Raw genomic sequence first — 26,209 nt, forward strand, 5'->3', positions numbered from 1 at the left:
TTTCGTCAGTGGGCTATGGGGTAAGGCCACCCTTGAGGGGGCAGGGCTCCAGGCGGTCCGAGGAGAGAGGGAGGGCGTGATTTTTTAGCCATTTTGGCGAGCAAGCCCCTCACACAAGGCAGGTGCTGAGATCGCGGGGCGGGCAGAAACGCCTCTTGGAGATCTCCGGCCATGGGTTTAAAATGAGCGTCAGCGCGGGTCAGAGAGCCCCGTGCTTTTCTGCCTCGGGGTTCAGCTGGGCAGGTGCTGGCACGAAGCAGGTGGGCAGAGGGATGACACCGGGGTTGGGCACGGCCTGCTGAGCGGGACAGAGGGAGAGAGGGTGTTTGTAAGTAAATCAGAACAAGAGAGGATAAACAAAGTATCTGCCGGCAGCTTCGTTCTGTTCAGTGGAAAGTAATTAAAAGCAATATTTTCAAACAAATCTGGATTCATTTCGGAGAATGAAGGAAGCACATGAGCTCTTCAGACAAGCCTCAGATACGTTTTTCCTGTTTCAAGTGCTGCTTCCGGCTATATACCCTCCGGTCCTCACGGGGTGAGGTCACTTAGGTGGGAAATCTGGGAAACTTTGGAAAAGTCTGGGAAGGCATGTCCTACTGGAATGACCCCCACCCCCCCCCCGACCCGATTGGGCCCTTGGCGTTTCACAGGGTCTGTCTGAGGACATGGCCCAGCTATGAGCAGTGACAACATTGATGGAGCAGGAGAATGGAGGCCGCGCCCCCAAGATGGGGTGGACAGGGAGGGCTGGGGACCAGATCAAGGCCTCCTGGGGGTAGCGTGGGTGCTGGAAGGGGGCGTGGGGGCAGCAGACCCTGACATTAAGAGTCCAGCCTAGAGGCCGAACGAGTCACAGGGATCCAGGTAGACTGTGGAGCAGGGGCAGGCTGAAATACAACCGAGTCCCTCCCTCTCTCCTACCCCATCTCTCTAGGACCCAAGGGAGGCAAGGCTCTGGGGGTCCAGGCAAGTGATTCAGGCAGACTGGGTCTCAGGGAACAAGTCAGGGACCTGGTTCCCAAAACTGGGGCACGAGGTGGGGATGGGATGTCGGGAATGAGGCCAAAGCCCAGTTATCAGAACTGGGACACTTTCCATGTGGGACTTACATCCTTCCTGCATAAATCCTGGGAAACGGGGTGTGTCTGCACCTGGGAGCTGGCAGGACTCTTTGTTTGAGAGGCAAAAGTGGGGTTGGGTGCGGCTATGGGACACCAGCGTACCACCTGCTCTGTCCCGCCCGGCACCCCAGGCTAGCCCGCCCTTGGAAGAAGAGCCTCAGAGTAAACATTGTTTATTTTGAACATTCAAATTTACAAAAACAAAAAAGTAACAAAAACCCATGACATAGCTCATACACATACACATACACACACACACACACACACACACACACGCACGTTGCATCTCATGTCACTTTATGTACAAAATTGGGCAAGGAGAAGGGGGCGGTGGGTCACCAGGAGGGTACAATAGTTTCACAGTGTCGGACAGCTGGACGCGCTCACTCCCTGCTCAGCCTGGGCCCACACGAGCCCCTTCCCCACCCAGCAGGGGTGAGGTGGGATTCGGGGTGGCACGCAGCTGTGACAGAGGGGAAGAGAATGATCCCATCTCTGGGAGGGGACCCCTTCTCCAGTCCGCTCAGGGCAAGGTGCTGGGAAATGTAGAGGAGCAGGGACCCAATTTTGGGGGGGCGGGGGTAGGGGCCACTGCGTTGTGGGGAGTCAGAAAGCTGAGATCAGGTCTCCAGGGGTCCCGGCTGGGTGGCTCCGAGGGGCGCTCACCTTCCCTCATCTGTAAAACGAGGCGTGGGCCTCTTGAAGAATCCTTCCTGCCCAAAGCTGTGGTCCAAGGTCATGCACAATTATGGCAAGGTGATCGGCCCCCTTGGGATGTTGATTGGGGGTACAACGTGCCACAAAGGTGGGGAGATCTGGCAGATAAGAGCTGTGAAGCACCTGGCGCAGGGCTTGGCCCAAAGCAGGAGTTTGAGAAACATCATTTTCCCCCTTCCCTGCCTGGGACACTTGGGAGACTATCCAGCTTCCTCTTCCCTTTCATTTCTCCTGGAAACTCAAGCCAGGAGGGCTGAGGTGGCGGGCACACTTCAGAGGCACATGTTCCCTGAAGGGGCTGAGACCCCTCCCATGGCTTCACCCAAGGGGACCCTGGCCCTGGGGCCAGCCCATCCCGGGCCTCTGCCTCCATCACAAACCCTGTGAGGGTAGTGAATGGGGTCAAGCATCTCTTCAGGCCAAAATCCACCCGGAGCAACGATGCTAAGTGTCACTGCCTACAGAGAGCAGGGGTGCCCGCGCCTTTGCAACCTGTTTGGTTTGAATGCTGGACTCCATCTTCTGCCACCTGATTGACACTGGGCAAGTTACTTAACCTCTCTGTGCCCCAGTTCCCTCCCTTGTATAATGGGGCCCCAAACCGTTGCAACCTCATAACTGTGTTGGGAGGATAAATGAGATGATGCGAGGTGCTCAGCACAGCGCCTGACAAGGTTGCAAGGAACACGGGCTCTGGCACCGTCGTTATAGCCACAGCAGCTCAGGGACACAACCGAGCGACATTTCTAGCTCCTCCTTCCCCGTCTTCTCGGCTGTGCCCAGGAGCAGCTGAACAAGACCAAAACTGGAGTCCAAACGGCAGGCGTTGGGCAGAGGTGAAGAGCGGTCCATGGATGAAGGAGGGGTGGGGACAGCAGGCTTGCATCTTCCTGGAATGGAAATGGTCACCCAGGCCACTCGCCGATGGCCCGGACTCACGGCCTGCACCTTGACGCCTCGGGTTTGTTCCTGTTCCCTCTGGAGGGCTGACCAGGGTGACTCAGCACAGGACCGAGGTCAGATGTCTCATTATGACCATGACAAAGCACAAAGGACTTGGGAGGACGCCTCTGGGTGGGCTCAGCCATCAAACAAGTTCTGTCACTTTCCTCCTAAGACCCTTTCTTTCCCCCCAGGCCTCCACAAAAGCTGCTTCCTTAAAAACAATAACAGAAACCCAATAAGGCCCAGTGTCCCCGAAATCTGAGTTCTGAATTCCGCTGTCACCCCAGCAACAGCATATGTCATTAAGAGACGCTTGACCCAGCACTTGGGCTGTCATTGGCTGTTACCGGGGCAACCTAGGTCTCAGCTGTCTCTGGCAGAAGCGCGCCATCGCTGCTTCTTCTAGGGGGAGCTGGGCTGGAGGTGCCCAACGGTCTATTTGTGCTCTTGAAATGGAAACAAGGATCTGGGAGGTGGCGGCAACAAGTTTTGGAGAAGCCTCCACAGCAACGGCCCCACAGCCTACAGCTCATGCCTCAGGTTACGTGCTGGCGGGGAGCAGAGACGGGGAACAGAAAGCGGGGCAAAAGGCACCTGTACCTGCTCGAGCCCGGTAGCCTGCAGCTGCCCAGACACCTGGTAGGTGACTGGCAGAAGGGACACCTGCCTTTTCAGCTTTCCATTCCTGCCAGAGTGCCTGGAGATCACACCTGTCCTCCCCCCTACTTCCTGGCGGGGCCAGATGCCAAGATGTTTCTGTGCATCATCAGGGAAGATGTTCGTGTTGGAAAGCATTCTGACCTCCCAAACGTCCATCCTCTCAGGCGAAGGCTGGACTCGAAGACACTCGTGGACAGGCAGAATGGCATAGGAGGGGAAGAGGCCTGAAGAGGGATTCAGAAGCCCTGGGTTCTAGTCCTGGCTCTGCCCCATTGGGCTCTGTGATCCTGTGCAAGTCATTTGACCTCTCTGAGCTCTTCCCCAGCTATACAAGCAAGAGGTCAGACTGGGTGGCTTTAACTCAGCTTTTACATCCTTCTACTCTCTTGGGGGAATCGGTGAGGACTCAGGGTGAGACACTCTCAAACAGGCAAGGGTGCCAGGCTGGCGGGGCGAGGGGGGGGGGCGTTGGAATCCAGAAAAGCTGGTTTTTACAATCTGTGCATGAAGTTGGCCTGCCTAGTCCCTTGCCCTTGCCCCTGACTCTCTGGAGCCAGCTGCTGACCCTGACCCATGCCCAGCCAGATCCCATCTGTTGCCAACTCTCAGAATCTACCCCTGCTACGTCCCCTGGTTGTTAGGCAGCTTCAGGCTGGCCCCACCCTGTCCATGTGGAATCACAGACAATCTCACGTTTGATCTGGAGAGCTCTAAGCAATGACCACAGCAAGGGCCTCAGCTCACAAATGAAGAAGACGAGCCCAGAGAGAGCGGGGACTTACAGAAGGCCACACAGCAGGTTAGCAGCGGGGCTGGCTAGGAACCATGGGTTCCTCCTTCTCAGCCAGCGCTCTGCACACCACTCCACCCTTCTCTACTCTTTGCCTGCTCAGTTCCTTCCTGCCTTCCTTCCCCCAGAGGCTGCAGGGCCATGCAGAAGGGCTAGGTAATGCGACTCTGCCATAGCCTGGGGCCCAGGGCACAGTGCCTCTGCCTCGAGCTGCTCCTAGGCCAGGGTGAAGTGGCCCAGGTCCTGTCCTGGGCACGGAGGAGGAGAGGGGACCTGCCACTTAGCACACATGTGGGCGAGCACAAGGGGTGACTATGGCCTTTTGGCCTCCTAGGGTCTTGATCCCTCAGGCTGGAGCCGGGAAGGGAATGTCCTGGAAATTGAGGTGGGGGTGGGCCAGGCGTGGAACCAACATTCAAACCACTGCACACAAAGAAACAAGGAAAGAGGAAGAAGAGAGGGTTCGGGAGGCTCCATCAAGATCCCATTGCCCCTTCAGGGGCAACTGGTGGAAAGATGGAGGAGGGGTGAGTCTGAGTCTCCTATGTCTCTGTCATGCCCTTCTAGGCTGAGGGGACAGCTCTAGAGCTTATTGTGGCCCTGAAGGGGATGGGGCCAGGCCTGTTGCATGGGGGACAGGAGCACTGAGATAGCAGGCCCTTCCCGCCCCCCCCCCCCCAACCTGGTGGGATGTGCTGTTGAGATCAGTGGAATCAGACATGGCTGATGGGCCAGGGTGGGTGGGGGTAAGAGACAGCTCTAGTCTAATGCCAAGAGAGCGGACAGAGCTGTGGGCACTGTTACCACCCTCCACCAGGTCCTGGACTCACCCCAGGCTTGACCTGTTGGCTTGAGCTGCTTGTCCCCGTCCAAGTGGGGTTAGGGGACAGCCATAGCAGGGCAGGGCATTCTGGAGGTGTAGGTATAGGTGGGGGAAACAGGAGGCACGGCCAGGAGCAGGGCAGGAGGGGGGGCAGTGTGTGGGTAGGCTGAGGAGGGAATGTGTGCCCCCAAAATAAGGTCCCCAAAATGGCAGGCAAGGGAGGGACCCTGGATGAGGTGGCCCCTCATGCCTTGGCCCTCCCCTTGCAGACATCAAAGTTAGCCTTTTTTGCACCCCCGAAGGCCTCCACCAGCTTGTCTTCCCAGGGAAGGACGTTGCCCAGCAGTGGCCCGGTACAGTTGGCAATGCCCAGGACCTGGGCAGGTGTCAGGGCGTGGTCCCACAGGTTAAACTGGGCGATGTCACCCACGAAGGCCTGAGTGGCGTCAAACCGGCCACCCAGGGCATCCTGGGCCAAGAGAGAAGCAGAGAAAGGAGAGAGACATGGAGTGAGGCAGGGGGAAAGACAGACAGGCTGACTCAATCAGGGCCTAGGTCCTGCTGAAGCCCCGTCCCCAAAGTTCTAGCCCCGTCCCCAAGTTCCATCCCTGTCCCCAAGGTTCCAGCCCCTTGGGCAGGTCTCTAGTCTCTCTGGGTCTCAGTTTGCCCACCTGCAGAATGGCTGGGTCAGACTGAGTGATCACTGCTGTGCTCTTAGGGTCCCTCTACCTAACCCCTCCTTCTCGGGGCCCTGGGTGAGATATCTACTTAGGCCTCATGCCCCCATACCACCCTGAGCCTTACCTGCTCCTGGCCCAGGATAAGGATTCCATGTGGCTTGATGGGGTGCCAGGCAGCCAGGTTCTCACCGGAGCCCTGCAGCTCCCCATCCTGGTAGGCAGACCACAGGCCGTCCCTCGTAGTCCAGGAGATGCAGATGTGGTGCCAGCCATTGTCCTTCAGGCTCAGAGGCAGCTGGGCCACCTGGACATAGGTCCCGCGACCCCAGGTCAGAGGTGCCACAGTCCCAAGGCTGGACCAGTGAGGAGGCGGGGGGACCAGGAGACCCGTGTTCTTCTCTCCCGGGACTGACCCAAGGCTTGACCCTCCCACTCCTCCCAGCCCAGCATCTTTCGGATCGCTTTTTCTTCTTTCCCCACAACTTAACCAGGCAGCTTCTCTCAGATCACAAGGGACTCTTCGGTACTGGTTTTCAGGTGTTTCCAGCTAGTTTATTCACCCTCTTACAGGGTGCGGGGCGGGAGCCACATCTCACCATCTCTGAACACCTCACACAGTGCCTGGCACGCAGCTGGGCTCACACTGGCAGTGGCGGAATGAGCCTTGGAGTCTGAGGCTGGGCACTGGCACCCAGCCCTGGCTCTCCCCACCAACCTCCCGTGGGACCTTGGGGAGGCTGATATTTCCTCCCTGGGCCTCAGTTCTTCATCTGTGAAGTAAGGAGGTCAGGCAAAGGGTGGCAAATGTGTGGCCACCTCTGGCTCCTCCACTCAAGGCAGACATGGCTAATCAATTACGAACCTAGGCTCAGCCTCAGGATCTTTCCTACCACAGGGCTCTGGGAAAGCCGCTGGTGATTGATTCAAATTGGCCCGTGAGATGAAAGGTACTTGCTGCCTGTGGATTTGGGACTCCCGAGGGGCTCTTTCATCACCTAGTTCTGAGATCACACTTGAATACAACACTATCTGAGGCCTGCTTGGGGCCAGGCCTTGTTCTGGACACTGGGGATATGGATCCGGTCCCAGCTATAAATGAGTCTGAGTCTGCACGGGAGGGAAGAGCTTCAGGGCAACATTACAAGACAAAATACCGGGGGCCATTTGGGAGGTACAGAGGCTGCGAAGGCCCATAGGAAGAGGCAGGTGTGGGAACAGCAGACACGGCATTCAAACACATCTGGAAGGACAATGCATCTGACCATCCCAGCAAGTTGGGGGCACAGTAGCATCAAAGGCTAAGAGGCTGGAATCAAAGGAGAACGGAGTAATCCCTGAAGTTGACCCTCAAAAGGACTCTTGAGGTTCCTGGAATAGCACTGTTCACTGCCCTGTCCAGGGTGCTGAATCCTTTCCGCAGAGACCTGAGTGCTGAGCTTGCGCAGGGCCAAGGATGGCAGCCAGGGGGTGTATGAAGGGGACATGGCAGCAGGATCTAGATGTTGTCCAGCTACCCTAGGCTTCTTTTTTTTTTTAAAAATTTTTTTTTTTTCAACGTTTTTTATTTATTTTTGGGACAGAGAGAGGCAGAGCATGAACGGGGGAGGGGCAGAGAGAGAGGGAGACACAGAATCGGAAACAGGCTCCAGGCTCCAAGCCGTCAGCCCAGAGCCGGACGCGGGGCTCGAACTCACGGACCGCGAGATCGTGACCTGGCTGAAGTCGGACGCTCAACCGACTGCGCCACCCAGGCGCCCCTACCCTAGGCTTCTTAAGACCTACTGGGCTACAAGAGAAACTCCTGTCCCCTGGGCCCATCTCCTTCTTCTTCATCCTCCTCCCGGACACCCATGAAAGACACCTCCTGCTGAGCTGGGTTCTGATGGGTGACAACCACTCCTAGCAGATCTATGTGGCTGTGGGCTGGTCACGAGTGGGTGTGGTAGGTGGTGCCTACATTTCCAGGGGGGTCTTAAAAGACCACCATGGCTGCAAATCCCAAAGCAATATGGCAGGTGAAGGAGGATATTTGAGGGGAATGAGGGTGATAAGACACTCCCTCTTCTGCTCAATCACCGTGCCCCTGCCACACCACTCCCCCATGTCCTTGTCCTGCCCTGCAGATAGGCGCAGGGAGGGCTGTGGGGCTGGGGGTCCAGGCATGGGGAAGATGGGTGGCCCAAGGATAGAACGGTGGAGGGGTTCACGGGGGGTTTCTGCAGCCCAAAACCGTGAATCATATCAGCACCCCTTCACCAGCTGTGTGGGCCTGTGTGCATTCTTTGCCCTCTCTGAGCCTCAGCTTCTCCATGTGCAAAATGGTAATGATAAGGGTGCCTACCTCCCAGTGCTGTTGGGAGGGTCAAGGGTGATAATGTGAGTAAAGTGCTTATGAGCACTGGGCCTGGAATAATAACAACAGCTCACGTGGCTCAAAGCTTGTTAAATGTTAGGCTTGCTCACACCCCTTTACATGTATGTAAGCCACTCATTTCTCACCACAACCCCACGGTAGAGACTACTGCCAGTCCTCCTTGGCGGATGAGGAAACTGAGGCACAGGGCGTGTAAGTGACCAGTCTAATGTCACACAGAGGGTAAGCAGCAGAACCAGAATTCACATCCAGCATTCAGGCCTGACCATGGCCCATTCTACTCTCCCTATGAGGAGGGCGGCAGAGGGGGAGCTGCAGAGGAGGACGGGGGCAAGGAGTCCACCAGCGCTCCCTCCCCAAGTAGGTCCTTGGGCCTCATTGGCTTCTCTCTTTGCCCATGAGAGAGACAGCGCCCTGGGACAGATATCTGTAGCCATGTTCCTACAGCTGGGTCACTGGGGAAGCCCCACAGGTCTCCTCTGTAAATGGACATGCCATCACTTACAGCTCTCGGATCCAGGCCCCTCTGCAGCCAGCCCCAGGTCTGGCTTGTCTTTGTACTCCTAGAACCCAGCCTAGCACACAGTAGGCATTTCATATGTGCTGAAGCTGCTGAGCAGGAGAACTCAAAGGGCCCGCAGGCTTGGGACCCAGCACAGTGCAGGTGCTCCTGGAAGGGTCACCCGGCCCCCACTTTCCTCCCATTCTTCCCAGCCTCCACTCACCTTGTCGTTGATCAGCAGTTCCATGGGGTCGTGGCCCGCCTCCAGCAGCACAATCTCATTGGCCTGCCCGGGCACGGAGTAGGAGAAGGGTGTGCCCTGGCCATTGCCACCCGACCTGGACCGCAGCCACATGCAGACGGTGAAGGCGTAGAGCTCAGGCAGCGCCTTCCGCACGCGGGCGTACATGTAGTTGTTGCGGATGGGGATGCTGATCTTGAAGGCATCTGGGGGGCTGTAGGCTGAGGACCCTGAGGGGAGTGGGCGAGGTGGTCATGGTGGGGATCAGTGGCCACTGATGGGGATGGGCAGTGCGGACTGTAGAATGAGGGCTACTAGTCCCTGAACATCTGCCATGTACCAGGTGCATTTTCAGCCTTTTCTACCCTGCCATTGTATTGACGGGTGTGGTTAAAGTCCAAGGGCTCTGGACCTGAGACGTCCTGAGTTCAAATCCGGGCTCCACACTTCCCAGCCACATGACCTTCCACAATTCAACTTCACCTCTCTCGGCCCTAGTTTGCTCAGTAAAATGGCATAAATAAGAATTCCTCCCTCTCAGGCTTATGTGAGGGTTGAGTGGGACAAACTATGTAAAGGGCCTGGCCCAGAGTAAATGCTCGACAAATGTTAACTATTCCAATGATCATTGTTTGGGGTTCTTTGCCTATTGTTTACTTTTTTAAATATTTATTTTAGAGAGAGAGAGAGCGGGAGTGAGCATGAGCAGGGGAGGAGCAGAGAGAGAGAGGGAGACAGAGAATCCAAAGCAGGCTCTGTGCCGTCAGCACAGAGCCCAATGCGAGGCTTGAACTCACAGACTGTGAGATCGGGACTTGAGCCAAAGTTGGACGCTTAACCAACTGAGCCACACAGGTGCCCCTCTTTGCCTGTTTATTTAACAACCGCTCTACAGTGCCTTCTGCATGGCAGGCACTGTCCTAAGAGCCTTTACATACATGACCTCCTTCATTCTTATGACAACCCTATGAGATGGACACTGTTGTAATCCTCAGTTTACAGATGAGGCAACCTTGGCACAGAGGGATTAGGTAATCTCAAGGCTACACAGCTAGGAAGTGGCAAAGCTGGGATCTGAACAGGATCATCCTGGGATTCCTTGATATCCAGGGCAGCACAGAGTTTCAGGGATTCTATGCCTTAAGTATTAGAGGGCTTTCTGCAGGGGCAGACTGGGGAGTCACCATCTCTGTGGGCAGGGGGTGACACCCACCACACCCACCTCTGGGATAGGAGTTCCCCTCCTCCAGCTGGTTGTTGAGGGCTGGGGTTAGGGGGTTAGGGCTGGGAATGGTGGACCCAGGTTCCCAGGTTCGGTTGGGGCTTGGGGTGAAGGCTGATGTGATGATGCATCATGGTAAGAGAGGAAGGGGCTCGGTGACAGTCCCTTCCTTGAAGCCTGTTTCATAGATGAGGAAGTCGAGTCCCAAGAAGGGACTTGCCCACAGGCATACAGACATCCAGCCTAGTTGCCTCCCTCTTCTCTGCCCGACAGCCGCTGGAGGGGGCATTTCCCCCAATCCCTTAGAAGATGCAGTATAGGGGGGCCAGTGGCAGGACTGAGGAGGGATGAGTTTGTCTTTCTTGTCTCTGTGCTCCAGCCGGAAACCCACCAGGCCAAGCCTTGCCTTCAGCTGTGCCCCTGCTATGGCCCCTCCACTCCACAACTGACTCTACCTCTGCCTGCAAGGACTAGCTTGAGGCTCACCTCCTTCAGCCTCTTGGATTTCCTTCTCTGAAACTTCTGTCCCCATCTAAGCCAGTCCCAGACAATTACTCAGGATTCCCCCTAACTTGTCTGTAAGCCTCTTACAGGATGCTCCTCCCAAGGTTTCAAAGATGAGAGTTCCCTGAGACCTCCTGAGTCCTAAATCCCCGTATTTCAGATGAGGAAAACGAGGCCTGCGGAAAGGAAGCAAAATTCAAAAGTCTCAGCGCAAGCCAGTGACAGCTGTGGAGCCCGGAGCCAGGTCCCCTTGATGCTCATACCCGTGGACTACCCATTACCCTGACCCCTGGAAGCGCCAGGCCCAGGTGTTTAGCAAGTGACAAAATCTGGACTCACTGAAGGTGCTGCTTTGTGGGGTGGTTAAATGCATGGACTTTGGCATGAGACCCACTTTGAGGTTCAGATCCACCATTCACTGGCTGTGTGACCTTGGACAAGTCACTTGACCTCTCTGAGCCTCGGTTTCCTTTTCTGTGAAATGGGGATAATAACACACCATCCCTGTGTGGTTTGTGAACGTTAACCCAGCTGACGTGTCACGTACTTAGCCCACTCCCAGAACGTAAGTGCCAGAAAATGCTAACCGTTAAAAATAATAATCATGACGACACTCCCCAATTATTCTCACCCTCTTGGGTTCTGCAGCCTCCTCCCCCGCCATCCCATCTAGCTTCAGCCTCTGGAGAGCATAAAAACGTTTTCGAGTGAATCTGCCACTTTGAGGACCCATCTGAGAACCAAGGCCTCGCCTGCTATGCCCTCTGCGGGGCCCAGGACCCACCGTGCTCCAGTTCGGCTACGCGGTCCTGTAGCGCATCCAGCTCCTTCTCCACTTCCTGCCGCTGCCGGTGGCTGCTGTGACTCAAAGCCATGCGTTCCTTCTCCAGGGTCAGCACCTTGGCCAGCAGCTGGCCCTCCAGTTCATCCATCTTGGAGTGCAGGGCGGTGGGCACCGCGGGCGCAGGGGCTGGGGCGGCTGAGAAGTTCACACGGGCCGGGAGCTCCTGCTGCTTACGGGGCAGGAAAAAAAGGGGGGCATGTGAGGTCACTTGCAGGGAGGAAGGAAAGAGACACGGGGCTCAGAGATGCCTACCACCCACCCCTGGTGATTGACCCCAGGTGAGCCTCAGCGTCTCCATATGCAAAGTGATGGTGAGCTGACCTCAAGAACATGTCAGCCTATGGTGGGGTCGGGGGCCGGCAGTGGAGAGCTCTGAAAGCTCCCCTGGGTGGGTCTGATGTTGCCATCGGGGCTGAGAGCCACTGCTGAGTCCTTCTTAACTGAAAGACTGGACACTGATGGGTCTTTAAAGGAATGGACAGTCTTCACTCATTCACTCGGCAAGCTTCTCTAAGACGGTGAGAGGCTTTGCGTGGGCACTGGGCAGATAGATGCAGGGGCACAAACCAGGGGCTTCTGGAATACAGCTGCAATGGTGCGCCCATTCCTGACTAGCATGTGGTTCAAGTCACAGGCTCTGGAGTCGGACAACCCGGGGCCCAAATCCAGCTCAAGAACCAATCTGCTGTGTGACCCTAGGCAAATGCCTCCGCCTCTCTGAACCCCTGTTTCCTCACATGCAACAGGGGACAAGCGTATCTATTTAGAAGGGTTGGGGGATGATTGGGCAGTTAACGCCAATGAACAGAGCCTGGTTATTGCAGTTACTGTCTAGGGCAGAGTGTTCTAAGCTGGTCTCTGACACCCTCATCCTGCCTGGGGTGAGGACGAAGTGTTTAGAGTCCCCCTCTTCCTGTCTTAAGACCCCAGTGGGCAGGAGAATTGGGACAGGAGCCAGCGGGGGGGGGGGGGGGGCTCTCCTCCCCCTCTCCTGCTGGAGGAAGCCCCTTCTGGGGTGGAAGAAGGCAGGCAAGGCCACACGTCCAGACTCTGGGAGGGGGTAGTCTCTGGCAGGCACCGGGAGCATCAGTAGAAAATTAATAATTCAGCGAGCTTCTAGGAGCCAAATTAGACCTTCTCTGTCCCCTTGGCTTCCTCCACATCCCCAGAGGCCCAGGCAGTTCCCGCTCAGTCAGCCCCGGGCCTTGTCCGCAGGCTTAGCCCCAGTCCCGAGCTCACTGAGTTCTCACGAATCTGTAAGTGAGGGAGTAAATGGTGAGCGCCTACCGCGGGCAGGGCACGGGGTGCTGGAGAGACAGCTGAGGGTCGAATGGACAACCAAGGTGCCCTGTGCCTCGCAGGGACGGCCCCTCGGCTTGGGGCAAGCACCCCTCCCTGGCCCCCCACTGGCCCAGCCCACTTGCTGGGTGAGACTGGGTGGATCCCTTCGCCTCTCTGAGCCTTGTTTTCTGGCCATGTGATGAGGGGGTAAATGTGTCCCCCGCCTCAAAGTGCTGGGGGGGGGGGAGGGCGGTGCCTGAGAGAAGCTGCCAGGACCTTACGCTGAGGAGCTGGGGGAGGGGGACTGATGCGTGGTTCTGTCACTCCACCTTGAGAATGGGAGCAGGTGGGCTAACTTCTCTGGGGTCATTTTCCCTCATTTATAAAATAAGGACTTGGAATGCCCAGCTTGCAGAGCTGTGGTCAGGATTAAATGACGGTGGGCAGGAGAAGGGCCCAGACCAAGCCACCTTTATCCCCCACCACGTCCCACGTAAGAGGGCACAGCCATCCATCCGTCCGTCCTCTGTGTAGTCGCTTGCTTGGCCGGCCGGGCTGGGCTGGGCTGGGCTGCAGGCCGAGGGAGGTGGGCGGGCGGCGGATGAGCAGCCCCAGCGCACCTGACCCCACCCGTTACACTAACCTCCCGTGTCCTATCTGGAGGGCTCCTGCTGACTCCCTGGGTGCCTACGAATCCTGACTCTGGGTGACTAAAAACAAAACCTCAGTTTCCCCTTCTGTAACATGGGGACAACCAGCCCCAGGACAGATGTAAGAATGGCAGAGTGAAGTAACAGGTCCTCCTGGACTATAAGAGCAGAACGCAAACTGTGAGCCTTGGATATATCGGCCAACGAAGAGCTCACTACCTCCAGAAGCTTCCCTGGACCCCGACAGCCCATGGAGTGACAGGGCCAGCCACCCGCTGCATTTGAGGTAGGCTGAACTTCCAGGAAACGTTGGGCTGAGGTGTGCAGGGCATAGAGAGCATTGCGTCTCAATGGCGGGGGGGGGGGGGGGTCGGGGGACTCTGGCTGGGTGTTCTGGGCTCCGGCACCCTCTATCCTCAGTTTCCCTCTTTCCACAGTGCCAAGCTTGGCACGAAGGGCACACATCTGAGTGAGACCGCGTGCCAGGCCCATCCTTGGCACTGCACGCGTATTTACTCCTCAGTCCTCACAGCCGCCCTTTTTGGTTGGTACTCTTCCTGCCCCCATTTCACCGACGGGGGAACTGAGGCAGAGGTCCTTCTGGATTTTCTACAGCAGCGGGGCCGGGCAAAGCCGATACCTCTGGCACTCTCTAGCAAAGCGTCCTCCTCCCGCGGAGGGAGAAGGGGCCTGGCAGGAGGGAACAGGACGTCTACTGCTATTTACACAGACGCTGCGGTGAGCGGGCGTGCAAGCTGTTCTTTTGTCGGAGCCACCAGCTCTGCCGCCGGCAGGAAGGCCAGGGAGGAGGTGGGCTCTCCAGATCGTGTGCGGCCCCCTCCCCACCCCGGTGTCTGAATCAGAAGAACACGACTCCCCCCCACTTTCCCCATCTGCTGCGGGCTCAGGCTGTGCCGCGTGGGCTCCCGGCTGATGCCAATCGGGCCCCTGGCCCAAGGTGGGGGGGAGGGATGATGATGCCATCACCCCCCACTCAGGGCCCGAAGAGGCAGGAAAAGGGGGGCTCCGAGCCCACAGGCTGTTGCACTGGGAGTCTGCGTGGGATTCGGTGTAAGCACACAGGCCCTGAGCCAGCGCCGGGGTCCCGGTCCAGCTCAGCGCTAACGGGCTGGGCTCATTAGCGCTCGGCAGGGAGGAGGCGGGCAGAGGAGTTGTCCTCGCCGCCGTCACTGCTGTCACTACCGCGTGCCAGGTCCCGCACCAGGGAAGCACCGCGCGAACACTTCACAGCCCTCTCGGCGATCTGGGGAGGTGAGGAGGCCCACTCTACAGATGGAGGAACTGAGACAGCGAGGTGCAAGAACCCCAGCCCAGGCCCTTCTGATTCCAGAAGCTGTTCCCATTCTTCCCTCGCAGTGTGGGTCTCGGGCTGCCAAGTGGGCACGAAGCCGGCCGCCCTGCCTGCCAGGGGGGCCAGCGGAAGTGGTTCTAGTGGCCACGAAAAGGCTGGGAGGGTCTGGAAGGCTATGTGAGACCGTGGGGCAGGGCGGGGAGGGCGGCAGCCTCACAGAGGGGGCCCGGATGGGAGGGACCTGCCCAGGCCGGGTGGCTCTGAGGCTGGGAAGATGCAGGGAAGACCCCAGCCGCCTTGTCCCCACATGGGGTCTGTTCCTTTCCTGTGGGGAGCAGAGGGAGGGTGCTGGACCTCAGTGCACAGCTCACCCCCCACCCCCCGCCCCCCAGACAACGCAGGGCCCGGCTCCAGGGGCAGCCGGGAGGGTGGAAAAGAACCAGCTTCACTCGCCTCCCCACCTGACCACCCCCAAGTCTCGCGTGACTCTGCTGGGCTCAGCTCGGTTCCACCAGCCCCGGTGACCTTATGTACAGCTGCTGTGCCTCAGTTTTCCCAGCCGAAAGGGTACAGCAATAATACCTCCTAGCATATTAGTGATAATTGAGTTACATAATGCCCTTAGGGTAGAGCTGGGCTACGAAGGGCTCTGCAAGTGTGGATGATATTATTATTACTACTTGATTATCTCTTGAAGGGACCCACCCTGCTCCAACTCCGACCATAAATCTGTTTGTTTAACCATTACAGTGAGAGAAGAAGTAAGTCTCAGAAAACAGCTACATACCGTTTATACAAAGTTGCAAAGATTCCAACCCAACCATGGATTTGTAAAAGCAGGAAGAAACACAGGGGCCAGACGGATACAAGTTTGGGACAGAGGTGACCCTCTCTCGGGGGTGGGCGGTCTGGGGCTGGGAGTTGGGAGGCTCTCAGGGGCGTGAGCTGGCTGTAAACGTTTTGGTTCTTCTTGAGCCTGGATCCCTACCTGGACGGTGTTCTTTATACCTCGGTGTATGTCTCAGATACTCTGCATTGATTTTCTTTCAAACACAAACAAAAACAAAAGAAAGCAGGAAAGGGGCGCCTGGGTGGCTCGGTCGGTTAAATGCCCAACTCTTGGTTTCAGTTCAGGTCATGATCTCACAGTTCGTGGGTTTGAGCCCCACGTCGGGCTCCACGCTGATGGTGTGGGGCCTACTTGGGATTCTCTCTCTCCCTCTCTCTCTCTGCACCTCCCCTGCTCGCTCGCTCTCTCTCAAGATAAAAAAAAACAAAACAGGCAAAAGTCCAAAAGCAGTCTTTGAGCGTAGAATCTAACCCTGAATCTTAATGGTAGCCTTACTTGGCTCCTCTGTCCCTCTCTAGTCCGGGCCACCGTCACCTCAGCTCCTACACTGGCCCTTCTCCGCACCGCAGCCGGGGGCAGCTGCCTAACTGCAAATCCAACCATGTTGCCGAAAATCCTTCAATAGCTCCCTTCCTCCACTGATAAAGTCCCAGCCCCTCTACGCTCAGCCCTCACTCCCCACCCCTGCAGGCTACACTTCATTCCCACCTAAAGTCACCAACGGCCCCCAGCTCCTTTCTCACCCCAGGGCCTCCGTACATTCTGTTCCTTCTGCTAAGAACACACTTCCTGTTCCCACCCCACCTCCCCCCGCCAAAGCCTGCTCACCCTCCAGATGGCAGCTTTCCCCACACCTGATCCAAGATGTTCCAAAGGGAGAAGAAAGAGGGCTTCTGTGGAGAGACTGAGGGTCTCGATTCACTCAGTCCCTCCCTCACTCATTCGTCCACCCATCCACATACGCTGTGGCGACTCGGTGTCACGAGCACAGGCACGACTCACATCAGACAGGCCAGCGTCATTCCCAGGCTCCCCGCTTACTAGATCTGTGGCCCTGGACAAGCTGCCCAACTCCTTTCCTCAACTCTAAAATGGAGATAATGGGGCGCCTGGGTGCCTCCGTTGGTTAAGTGTCCAGCTTCGGCTCAGGTCATGATCTCGCGGTTCGTGAGTTCAACCCCCACCCCGGGCTCTGTGCTGACAGCTTGGAGCCTGGAGCCCGCTTCGGATTCTGTGTCTCCCCGTCTCTCTGCCCCTCCCCGGCTCACGGTCTGTCTTTCTCTCTCAAAAATAAACTTTAAAAAAGTGAAAAAAATAAAATAAAATGGGATAATAATAGTCTCTACCTTCTGGAATATAAGTAACGACAAAATGAAAGAACATACGTGAAGACTGTCACACGACGAGTGACTGATAAATGGTTATAACCATTATTATTTGCGGCTACTGAGGGGCAGGAGAGCACAGTGAGTAGTGACTGTGCGGGGCGGGGGGGGGGGGGGCCTGGAGCCGGCTGTCAAGAGGGAAATCCCCACTGCGTGACCTGGGCAAGGTCAACCCCTCTGAGCCTCCGTGTACTCACCTGAGAAATGGGAGCAGTTAAAAGTCCCATGGTGCTTATGGGGACTCAGTTGGAAGGCCCCTAGAAAAGGCTGGCACAGAGGGTGCCCTATGCCCTGCTGCCTCTTCCTGAGTGACAGGTGCAATGGCTCCAGAGGTGGACGAGGCCTGCACTGGGCATGGGCCGTGCTCCCAGCTGGGGTGGGGGTGGGGGGGAGGCAGACTGGGGGGTGTGACAGCACGAGAGCCCTCATGGAGGCACGGGCTCTGCGGGGCGGCAGGGGTCAAGGTGAGTCAGGGCAGGCCTCTCCCAGCAGGCCCTGTGTCTCCAACGTACCCAGCGGTGAAGGGGCAGGAAATAGAGGCCGGACTGGTCTTCGGTCCTGGGCTCTGAGGCCTCAGAGTTAAGTGATAGGTCACCCCCAACCCCAGGCTCCCTTGCCTCTCCCTTCAAGTGCTCCCTGTCCAGGGCTGCATTGCCACAGAATTCCCTCTCGGGCCCTGCTTGTCCATATACTTCTGGGCCCGGGGCCAAACATCTACAGCAAAGACTGGGGATCCCCCTTCCCCCCTCCCAGCCCATTTTAATAGAAAATCCTGGCTGTGAGCTCAGCTCAGCTTCTGCCGTGCTGTGTGGCCTTCAGTCACTCAGGCTCTCTGGGCCTCAGCTTCCCCTGGAGTCAAATGAGGGGCATGTGGGGGCACATAAGTGTTTCCACCCCGGGCTGGCTGTCTCAGCCCCTGCCGCTAGAGCTCTATGGGGGGGACCGTGCGCCCGAGATTGTCCTCGGGGAACCCCACCACACTGTCACCTGGTGAGGAGCGCCAGCCCCTGCCTGACCTTTTTCCGCCTCCCATAGGCAAGGACTCCACAAAATGGCCAATAAACAGAAGAAAAGGTGCTCAACATCGTGAGTCATCAGAGATAACACAAATTAAAACCACAGTAAGTTCACTGCACACCCACCAGAACGGGGAGGGTTTTAAAAATAACCACACCAAGGCTGGCAAGCTTCACACACAGGTGGGCATGTAAACGCTTACTGCCACTTCGGCAAAGTGTTTGGCATCACCTCCTAAACGCTACGTAAATGTCTCTCCCCGGACCCAGACACCCACTCCTGGGGATGTATCCAGGAGAAATGAGGGCTTGTCACCACCAAAAGATGTCACAAGAATGTTCATGGCAGCCTTATTTGTAACACCCGGATGTCCATCCACAGGGGAAGGGTAAGTAAATGTAGGCGTGTCTATGCACCAAAACACTACACGGCATGAAAAAAATCACAAGCCACCGTCACCTGCCCCACGATCAAATGTCAGCCATCGCGTACAACAGAAACACCAGACATCAAGGGATGCGGCAGTCTGGGGAAGTAGGGACTCCAGGGGTCCCAGAGGAGCCTTCAGGGACACTGGAAATGTCCTGCTCTCGATCTGAGCGGTGCTCTCGTCCATACGTAAGTGTGCACTGAGCTGCACATTTAAGATTTGTGTGTTTTGTAAGTGAGAGACGTGAGCTCTTACGTATCTCGAATAGAAGATATACTTCAAAAGAAAAAAAAAATCCCCCAGGTTAGGTGCTGCCTTCTGTTCACGTAGCGCCTGCCAAGCTTAGAACAGCAGGAAGGGCCTCCTCCCCCGGGGGAAGGCTTGCCAGGGACGGGAGGCCACCAGGGCACCGTACGACGGGGCAAGCTGGCTTCTCGGAGCGCCGTGCGCACCCCTTACATCTGACAGATGGAGAATCTGAGGATCAGAGAGAAGAAGGAATTTTCTGAGGTCACAGCAAACAGGTGGCAGAACCGGGGTTTTTAACACCAGGTGTCTTGCTAGACAAAGGCGTGGCACAGGCAGGAGTAGGGGTTAAGGGCTGTGCAGTGGGGCTGTATCACCTAGAGATGGGGGAGGCCAGCCACAGGGAGAGGCGCCACCTGGGGCTGCAGGCGGCTGGTGGGCACCGAGGATCCCTATCCTCAAACAGAAGGCCAAGGGGCAGAACCCCTCTTGCTGTAGCGTGCCAGCCCCCTTCACGGCCAAAAGAGGCAGGGTCAGGGAACCAGCCCTCACAGAGCAGAAGCTGCCAGAATGGGCAGCAACGTGTAAAAAAAAAAAAAAAAAAAAAAAAAAAAAGCAACAGACTTTAGAAAAGGCACCGATAGATTCTCTAAGGCGCTGCGTTTCTCTGCAGATTTCCCTCAGAAACTGGAGGCCTGGGAGTGGGTGGGTGGGGGCTCGGTGAGGGCCGCACACACATGTAACCCCCCTCAACTCTCCCCCCCTCTCCCCCGCCACCGCCAATCCCTAAGCAGGAGGCATCCGCCCAAGAACTCCCAACGTAGAGCCCAAAGGGCCGGGCCCAGATCCAGCCTCCCCCCCCTTCCACCCACTTTACAGATTAGAAAACTGAAAAAAAAACAGAGAGGGAAGTAAAGAGCTTAGAGTCACAAGCAAAAAGAACTCCACTTTATGCCACCAGCCTCACTACCTGGGAGAACATTTCGAGCTGAAAGGTGTTTCGCGAACATCTGGCCTGCTGTTATCATTTCACGGAGCGGAAGCTGAAGCCGGCGCGTGGCGGTGGGGTGGGGGTGGGGGTGGGGCAGGGGTGGGGCGGGTTGTCAGGTTCTGGTTCTTCCACGTCCTTATCTGTAAGAGGGGAGCGTGTACAGCCCATTTCACAGGCCCCAAGACTGAATGAGCTAATCAGTGTTACTTAATACTGTTATTTATTATTAGCAAAACTTCCACGTGAGTCTTCTGCCGGTCCTGCTGGCCAGCAGGACAAGCCTTTGGGGACTGGCCCTCATCACTCTGGCTCTGGGGGCTCTGGCACAGAAACCGTCCGGGGCACCGTCTAGCAAGAGGCCCTGCCCCCCCACCGGCCTTTCCCACTCTTCCTGAAGGTAGATAAGGTCTGACCTCTCCAGATGGGTCTAGAGAAAATGATGCCGACCAAGGGCTCTGGAACCAGACACTGACAGGCTCCCCTGCTGTGCGACCTTGGGCCAATTGCTGAACCACTCTGAACCTTGGTTTCCTCACCCGTACAAGGGGGATGAAATGGTTACCTCCCTTATGGAGATTTGATGAGGATTAAATGAGATAATGCCCAGTGCCTGACACACAGTAAGTGCTCAGCAAGCATGAGCTATAATTGTTATCAAGGCCAGGGTCCCCTGTGACCATTGTCAGGGTGTTCCTTACCCCCATCTTTCCACCCCAACATGGAGGCAGGCGACCAGCTTGCTAGGCCGGGTGAAGGATGTGGTTTAGTCAAACAAAGCACTGCTGACGGAATCAATCTGAAAGCTTCATTTTCCACATACATTAAATTAATGCAAAAAAAAAAAAAAAAAAAAAAGGAACCCTGGAACATGTATGCGTGGCTGGTTGCCATGTAAATGGTTCAACCCTTTTGGAAAGTGGTTCTTGGCCACAGCCATAAAAAATCAATATCCTCTGACCCAGTAATACCTCTCCTGGGAATTCAGCCTAAAGAAATACTTCAACCGACTTCACAAGAAAAAAAAACAAAAAACTATCTGCATGAAATTGATCCTGCAATGAGCATCTAGAAGAAACATAATTAGGAACAACCTACGTCTCCAGCAAAGGAGAAGAGATGGTCAGAGCAGTGATGGGTGGTGGAGCCAGAGATAGATTCCAGCATATCATGGCCATCATTAAAACGGTAATTACCAGCAACCGGTAATTCTGGAACAATGTCTACATCTGGGTAAAGGACCAGCAGGGGCTGAAAAAAATGGATGAAATGGTGGAATTAAACGCGATTTTTCCCCCCAAAACACATTTTGACTTTTTTTCCATCAACAGCCACGACCATAACAACAAAAACAAAAACACAGGCAAGAAGATAAATAATTTCTCCTAGGCTCACAAACATGGTTCTCACTTGAGGCCTCGAGGAGAGGCTGGGCCAGTGTGACCTTCCCTCCCCTTTGGTAGAGGGCTGGTGGGGTGAGGGAGGGGGTGATACAGAGACGTGCCAGGTGGGGACGGGCAGGGATGCGCAGAGGGCTGCGGGAGCAGGAATGGGGGTAGGAAAAGGTCAGTGTGCAATCAGGGAGGGCCTCTGGGAGGAGGTGTCCTCAGAGCAGACTCTTGGCTGATGAGTATGGCTACTCTGGGGGTAATCTGGGCAGAGGCAAGAAGGAAATGGGAGACGGGCCAGCTCTGTAATGAGAGCCTGGGAGCAGGCTGAGGGGTTTGCACCATGAGGAAGCCCCGTGATGGGCTTAAGGACGATCCTTGGGGCTTAAGGAAGATGGATGGAGGGGTGTGCCTGGAGTGGGAGACAACTGAGGAGGCTGCTGCAAGAGAGGTGAGGTCGACTGGAAGGAGGGCAGGGCAGGAACTAACCATGGCTTATCAGAGCACACCTGAAAAGCGGGTCGGCGGAGGACCCGAGTCCAGGTTGGGGCACCATGAGGGCAGGGGGCCAGTGTGACGTCCAGAGGGAGGTGCTCAGGAAGCGGTTGGATCTACCGGTCTGGAGCTCCGGAAAGAAACCTGGGCTGGACGAAGTTGGCTGGGGCACCACAGTGGACTGGGCGTTGGGAGCCTCCGGGTGTGGCTGAGTTCACCCAGGGAAAGTGAGAAGAGAGCCAGGAGGGGTGCGACCGATAAAGGAGGAGGACCCCGAAATGGGACACAGAAGCAGAGAGGGAGGAAGAGCAGGTAAGAGGTGTCTAGAAGCCAAGGGCCCGGAGATCTTTAGGAGGGAATGATCACTGGGGTCAGATGTTGGAGAGGCGTTCATCAAGGTAAGGACAGAATCGTTCCCATTCAATTGATCGTCTTGGGTGACGGCCTCAGAGCACGTGCAGCGAGCTGTAAGGGGAGAGAGGTGAGTGGCGAGAAAACAGACCCTGAGAATCTGGGGGCAAGCTTTTGAGGATACCGGATGAAGAGAGGGGAGGAAGACGACAGTAGCTAAAGAGAGCACGCGGTTCCGCTGAGCTCAGGAGTCTGACCCCACAACTGTCAGGGTCCAGACCCCAGTCCCTCCCAAAGACCCCAGGGAGATTGGCTCTGGGGCTGCCAGGCCCAGAAGGCAGATCTGGTGGGCAAGCAGACCCCCGCCTTCCTGCCTCCAAGTCCACTGCGCTCAGAAAGCAGGAGGGGCGTGTGTAGGGAAGCCAGGGCTCTCCCAACCCGGCAGGCTGGTCTGGTGACAAATCCCAGGCACCAGGATCCCCACCCCCCCAACCTCAGCAGGCTAACTGGAGGGGAGCCCACCCTGCCAAATGCACAGGTGCTGGGGGAACAGGTCCAGGGCAAGCCCAGCCCTGCCAGCCCCAGACGTGGGAGGAACCACGGTGCCATCTGGGTGTGGAGGCAGGGGCTGGGGCAGGCAAGAGGAAGTTTACTGAAAACCGAATCTTTTTTTTTCTTTTTTTGACATTAATAAACTCTTTCCTAAAAGGGGGGGGGGGGGGTTTGTTCCCATTTTGATCTTTGGCTACTTGAAAAATTAGCAATATGATTGTTTAATGATAAAAATAGCCATCACTCAAGTTCATGGAGCACATCTCTGCCCGACGCCGTTCTGGGCCGTTCACAAAGATGAACTCACTTCATCTTCCTAACGCCCCGACGAGGCAGGTGACATTACTGTCCCCATTGCACAGGTGGGGAAACTGAGGCTCCCCTTCACAGTTGTGCTTCAGTGTTTCTCTGATTATCTCCCTGCTCTTGGCTCTCGCATCCTAGAAATGCCCCAGAGGTGACGTAGGAACAGGGGGTGTTGGCCCGGCACACAAGCCTCCTGGGCTCTCCTTCTTCCTCTGTCACTCACCTTAGGAGGGCCCTGAGCCCCAAGTGTCTCACCAGTGAGATGACAGGGCTGGCTGTGATGGCCTGGCTGCCATGTGACAACCCCCCCCCCCCCGACTCCCACCAGAGGCGGGTGCTGACACCTGCACAGACTCCCTGGAGGGCCACTGGGCCACGGCAATGGCCAGCCTTCCACACAGGCATCATTTAGTGCCGCTGGGCCGGAGGTTGATCTGCGAGAGCCATGAGGAGGGGGGGGAGTCCCTACCTTCCCTTCCTTCCAGCCTCTCCTCCCTCTGCCTTCCCTTCCTTCCAGCCTCTCCTCCCTCTGCCTTCCCTTCCTTCCAGCCTCTCCTCCTTCTGCCTTCCCTTCCTTCCAGCCTCTCCTCCCTCTGCCTTCGCCAGGTGCACCCGGTTGGGGGAAAATACTAAAGGAGCCTTTGGCCTCTTTCTCCCCGTCTCTTTCCACAGACTCAGTTTTGTTGCTAACCCCCTTCCCTGCCATCTGGAAATCACGGATGGCTGGGGGGTGGTCAGTGCCTTGCAGCTGTCTGTCCTTCCTAGTCTGCCCAGCTCTGGCTCCAGGGGTCCCAAATGGGTTTTCACAGGGAGGTGGGGGGGGGTGGGGTCTGGAGACTTCAAATGAGAAAACCCTGGTGGCGGAATCACACCACAGCCCAGAGCCGACTCCCTTTGTTACATCCCTTGTGTCTGACCTGAGCCAGGGACCGTTGAAAGGGGTGTGTGGAGACGGAGCCCGCGGGAGAGCCTGTTCTCTGGTCAGTCCCCACCCCAGAGCTGCTGGCTGCCGGGCGGTAGAGGCTAGGCCAGCGCTAAGTTCCTGCGGTTGGGCCCGCGGTCTGAGCCCGGGGCGGCGGCGGCGGGGGGTGGGGTGGGGTGGGGGTGGGGGGTGGCGGGGTACGGGGATGGGAAGCACTGAGGGGCAGCCGGATTTGGCTTGTGGGACACTCCCTTCCCTGCTCTTCGGCAGGACAGCAGGTTCCCCAGTCCCCTGGACAGCGCTTCCTATCTCCTGACCACAGGAAGTGAGTGGGACTGGTCCCGCGTTGGGGGGGGGGGGGGGGGGGGGGTCTGGAAGAAAGAAATGAGACGGGCATCTAAGGAGGCCCTAGGACGGGCCAAGCATTTTCATATACCTACATTTTACTAAATCCTCACTACAAGCGGGCACTCACGCCCATTTCGCAGAAGCCCAAACCGAGGCTTACGGCAGAGGGTGCCTGGAGGAAAAGGGGAGCGGAACGAGCCTTTCCCGCGCGCCCCCTGAGCCTCGGTCACGGCGTCGGCCACGGCCGGCCTCCCCGGGGCGCCCGCGAGCGGCCCCTCCCACCCCCGCCGTCCCGCCCCCGACGGCGCGCGCGGCGCTCACCTCGATGCGGTCCAGGCGGTCCCGGAGGGCTCGCACGGCGTCCTCCAGCTCGAGGATGAGGGCCGGCGAGTCCCAGGGCCCGTCGGCCATGGCGTCGCGGCGGGGCCCGGCGTCCTGGAGGCCGCGCGGCAGGCCGCTCTCGCAGCGGCCCAGCTTGCCGGTGAGCTCGCGGATGGTGTCCTGGTCGGCGCGGATGCGCGCCTCCTGCTGCAGCGCCGTCTGGCGCAGCTGCTCGGCGGTGCTCTGCAGCAGCAGCAGCTCCTCGCGCTCGCCGGCCGCCGCGTCGCCCTGCTCGGTCCCCGACGGGCAGGCGGCCGCCAGCGGCGTGCACAGGAAGCGGCTGAAGAGGGGCGCGGGCGGCAGCGGGTGCGCGCTGGCCGCCGGCGCCCCGGGCAGCGCGGGGGGCCCGGCCGAGCCGCCCGCGCCGTGCAGCGCGCTCAGGCTGCGCTGCGGGCCCGGGGACGCGGCGGCGGCGGCGGCGGCGGCGGCGGCGCTGGCCGAGGCGGCCGAGGCGTTGTCGGCGCCGCCGGGCAGCGCCCGCGCCGGGCTGGCCGCCAGGGGCACGCTGGCGATGATGCAGATGACGGCACCGAGGAACGCCAGCATGCCCGCGGCCAGCAGCACGGCCAGGAACTTCAGCGTGAGGCGGGCGGCGGGGGCGCCCGAGGCCCCCCGGCAGGCGCGGCGGCGGGGTCGGGGCGCGGGGCCCGGGCGCGCGGGGCCGAGCGGGAGCCGGAGCGGGAGCGGGAGCGGGAGCCGGAGCCGGAGCCGGAGCTGTTGCCGCGGCCGCTGCTGCCGCCGCTCTGAGCCCGGGCGGCGCGAGGAGGAGAAGGCGGCGGGCGGCGGGGAGGGGGAGCGGGCGCGGCGGCCCCGCCCCGCCGGCTCCCCCGGGGCCCGGCCGTGGCCCAGCCCCGCACCCGTTCCGTGCCGGGCGCCGAGGCCGGGGCGCCGGCGAGAGCTTTAGCCCGGCCGCCCGGCCGCCCGGCGCTGGGGGCGGCGACGCGATGGCCGCGCGGCGGGACGCCCTGGGGACCCCCCCCCCCCCGCCCCGCTCCGGTGCTCCGGCCCCCTCCCCGAACCCGTGATGCCGACAGCTACCTCGCGGGGAGCTTTTCTTCGTGCCGGGCCCAGTGCCGAGCGAGCTACAAGCTCGGGCACAATTAAGCCTCACGGTGGACGTGCTCCCCGTGGAAATGAGGGGACCGAGGCCCACTGGGGTCAGGTCGCCGTCCAAGGTCACACAGCTAGGATGCTTTGGAACAGTGTTTGAGTTCAGGCGCTTCTGACCGGACTCAGGCTGGGTGACGGAGGTGGGGTGGGCGTGGGGAGAAGAAAAAGAAAAGAGGTCAGTGTTGGGGACAGGGGACTGGAGATTTTGAGCCACCTTCTTCCTATACGGTGGCCACCTGCCTGTCACTTGCCACCTCCAAGCTAAAGAAGGAGTAGAGTTCACTCCCCTCCACTCCCACAAAACAAACAAAACACGACAGGACACAACACACGCACACACACACACACACACACACACACACACACACACAGTGGAAAAACAAAGAAACAAAAACTTCCTGTGATCTCAGAGGGTAGCCGAAGTTTCCTCTTCTGAGTCCTCAGGGGTGCCAGAGAAGACCCCCTCTCCCCACTGCAGTCTATATTAGGAAGGCAAAACCCCAGTGAGCAGGTGGACCAGGCACTAGAAGGAACCAGAAGGAATGGGAGTGAGCTGTGGCGTGGGGGCGGTTGAGGAGACTTTTACTTTCTCCTATCAAAAATGTCTATAGATATATATTGTGTTGCAAATGAACTTTTGCAATTAAAAACTTCAAAGAAAATCATACCATTCTTCACAGTTCAGGTCCCCTCCAATTTTCCACAAGGCGTTTTCTGACCAGCGTGGCTTCCCAGGGCTGGAAGGGCATTCAGAAGGCTGTGGATGTTCAT

At 57.8% G+C, this 26,209-nt stretch overlaps 1 protein-coding gene and 1 long non-coding RNA gene across 2 annotated transcripts; one reads left to right on the plus strand and one right to left on the minus strand.

Moving 5' to 3' along the window:
• Window positions 1-4,240: 4,240 nt before the first annotated feature.
• On the minus strand, window positions 4,241-26,209 carry NPTXR (neuronal pentraxin receptor). The gene is made up of 6 exons (XM_042948347.1): window positions 26,158-26,209; window positions 24,269-25,071; window positions 11,367-11,592; window positions 8,839-9,086; window positions 5,864-6,043; window positions 4,241-5,528 (listed from the first exon to the last, which is right to left on the minus strand). The coding sequence occupies exons 1-6, from the start codon at window positions 26,207-26,209 to the stop codon at window positions 5,304-5,306; spliced, it is 1,734 nt and encodes a 577-aa protein (XP_042804281.1). The 3' UTR covers window positions 4,241-5,303.
• LOC122225138 lies at window positions 13,024-15,763 on the plus strand. The gene is made up of 3 exons (XR_006205126.1): window positions 13,024-13,643; window positions 13,973-14,167; window positions 15,420-15,763. It is a non-coding gene; the product is annotated as an uncharacterized LOC122225138 (long non-coding RNA).

Source organism: Panthera leo, chromosome B4 (assembly GCF_018350215.1).
Source record: "Panthera leo isolate Ple1 chromosome B4, P.leo_Ple1_pat1.1, whole genome shotgun sequence".
Lineage (NCBI taxonomy): Eukaryota > Metazoa > Chordata > Mammalia > Carnivora > Felidae > Panthera > Panthera leo.

Coding starts and splice junctions, on each gene's coding strand:
- NPTXR (XM_042948347.1), bottom strand. CDS start 26,209: ATGAACATCCACAGCCTTCTGAATGCCCTTCCAGCCCTGGGAAGCCAC. Junction 25,072..26,157: donor AGCCCTGGGAAGCCACGCTG/GTCAGAAAACGC, acceptor GCCCGGGCTCAG/AGCGGCGGCAGCAGCGGCCG. Junction 11,593..24,268: donor ACCGCCTGGACCGCATCGAG/GTGAGCGCCGCG, acceptor CCCCGTAAGCAG/CAGGAGCTCCCGGCCCGTGT.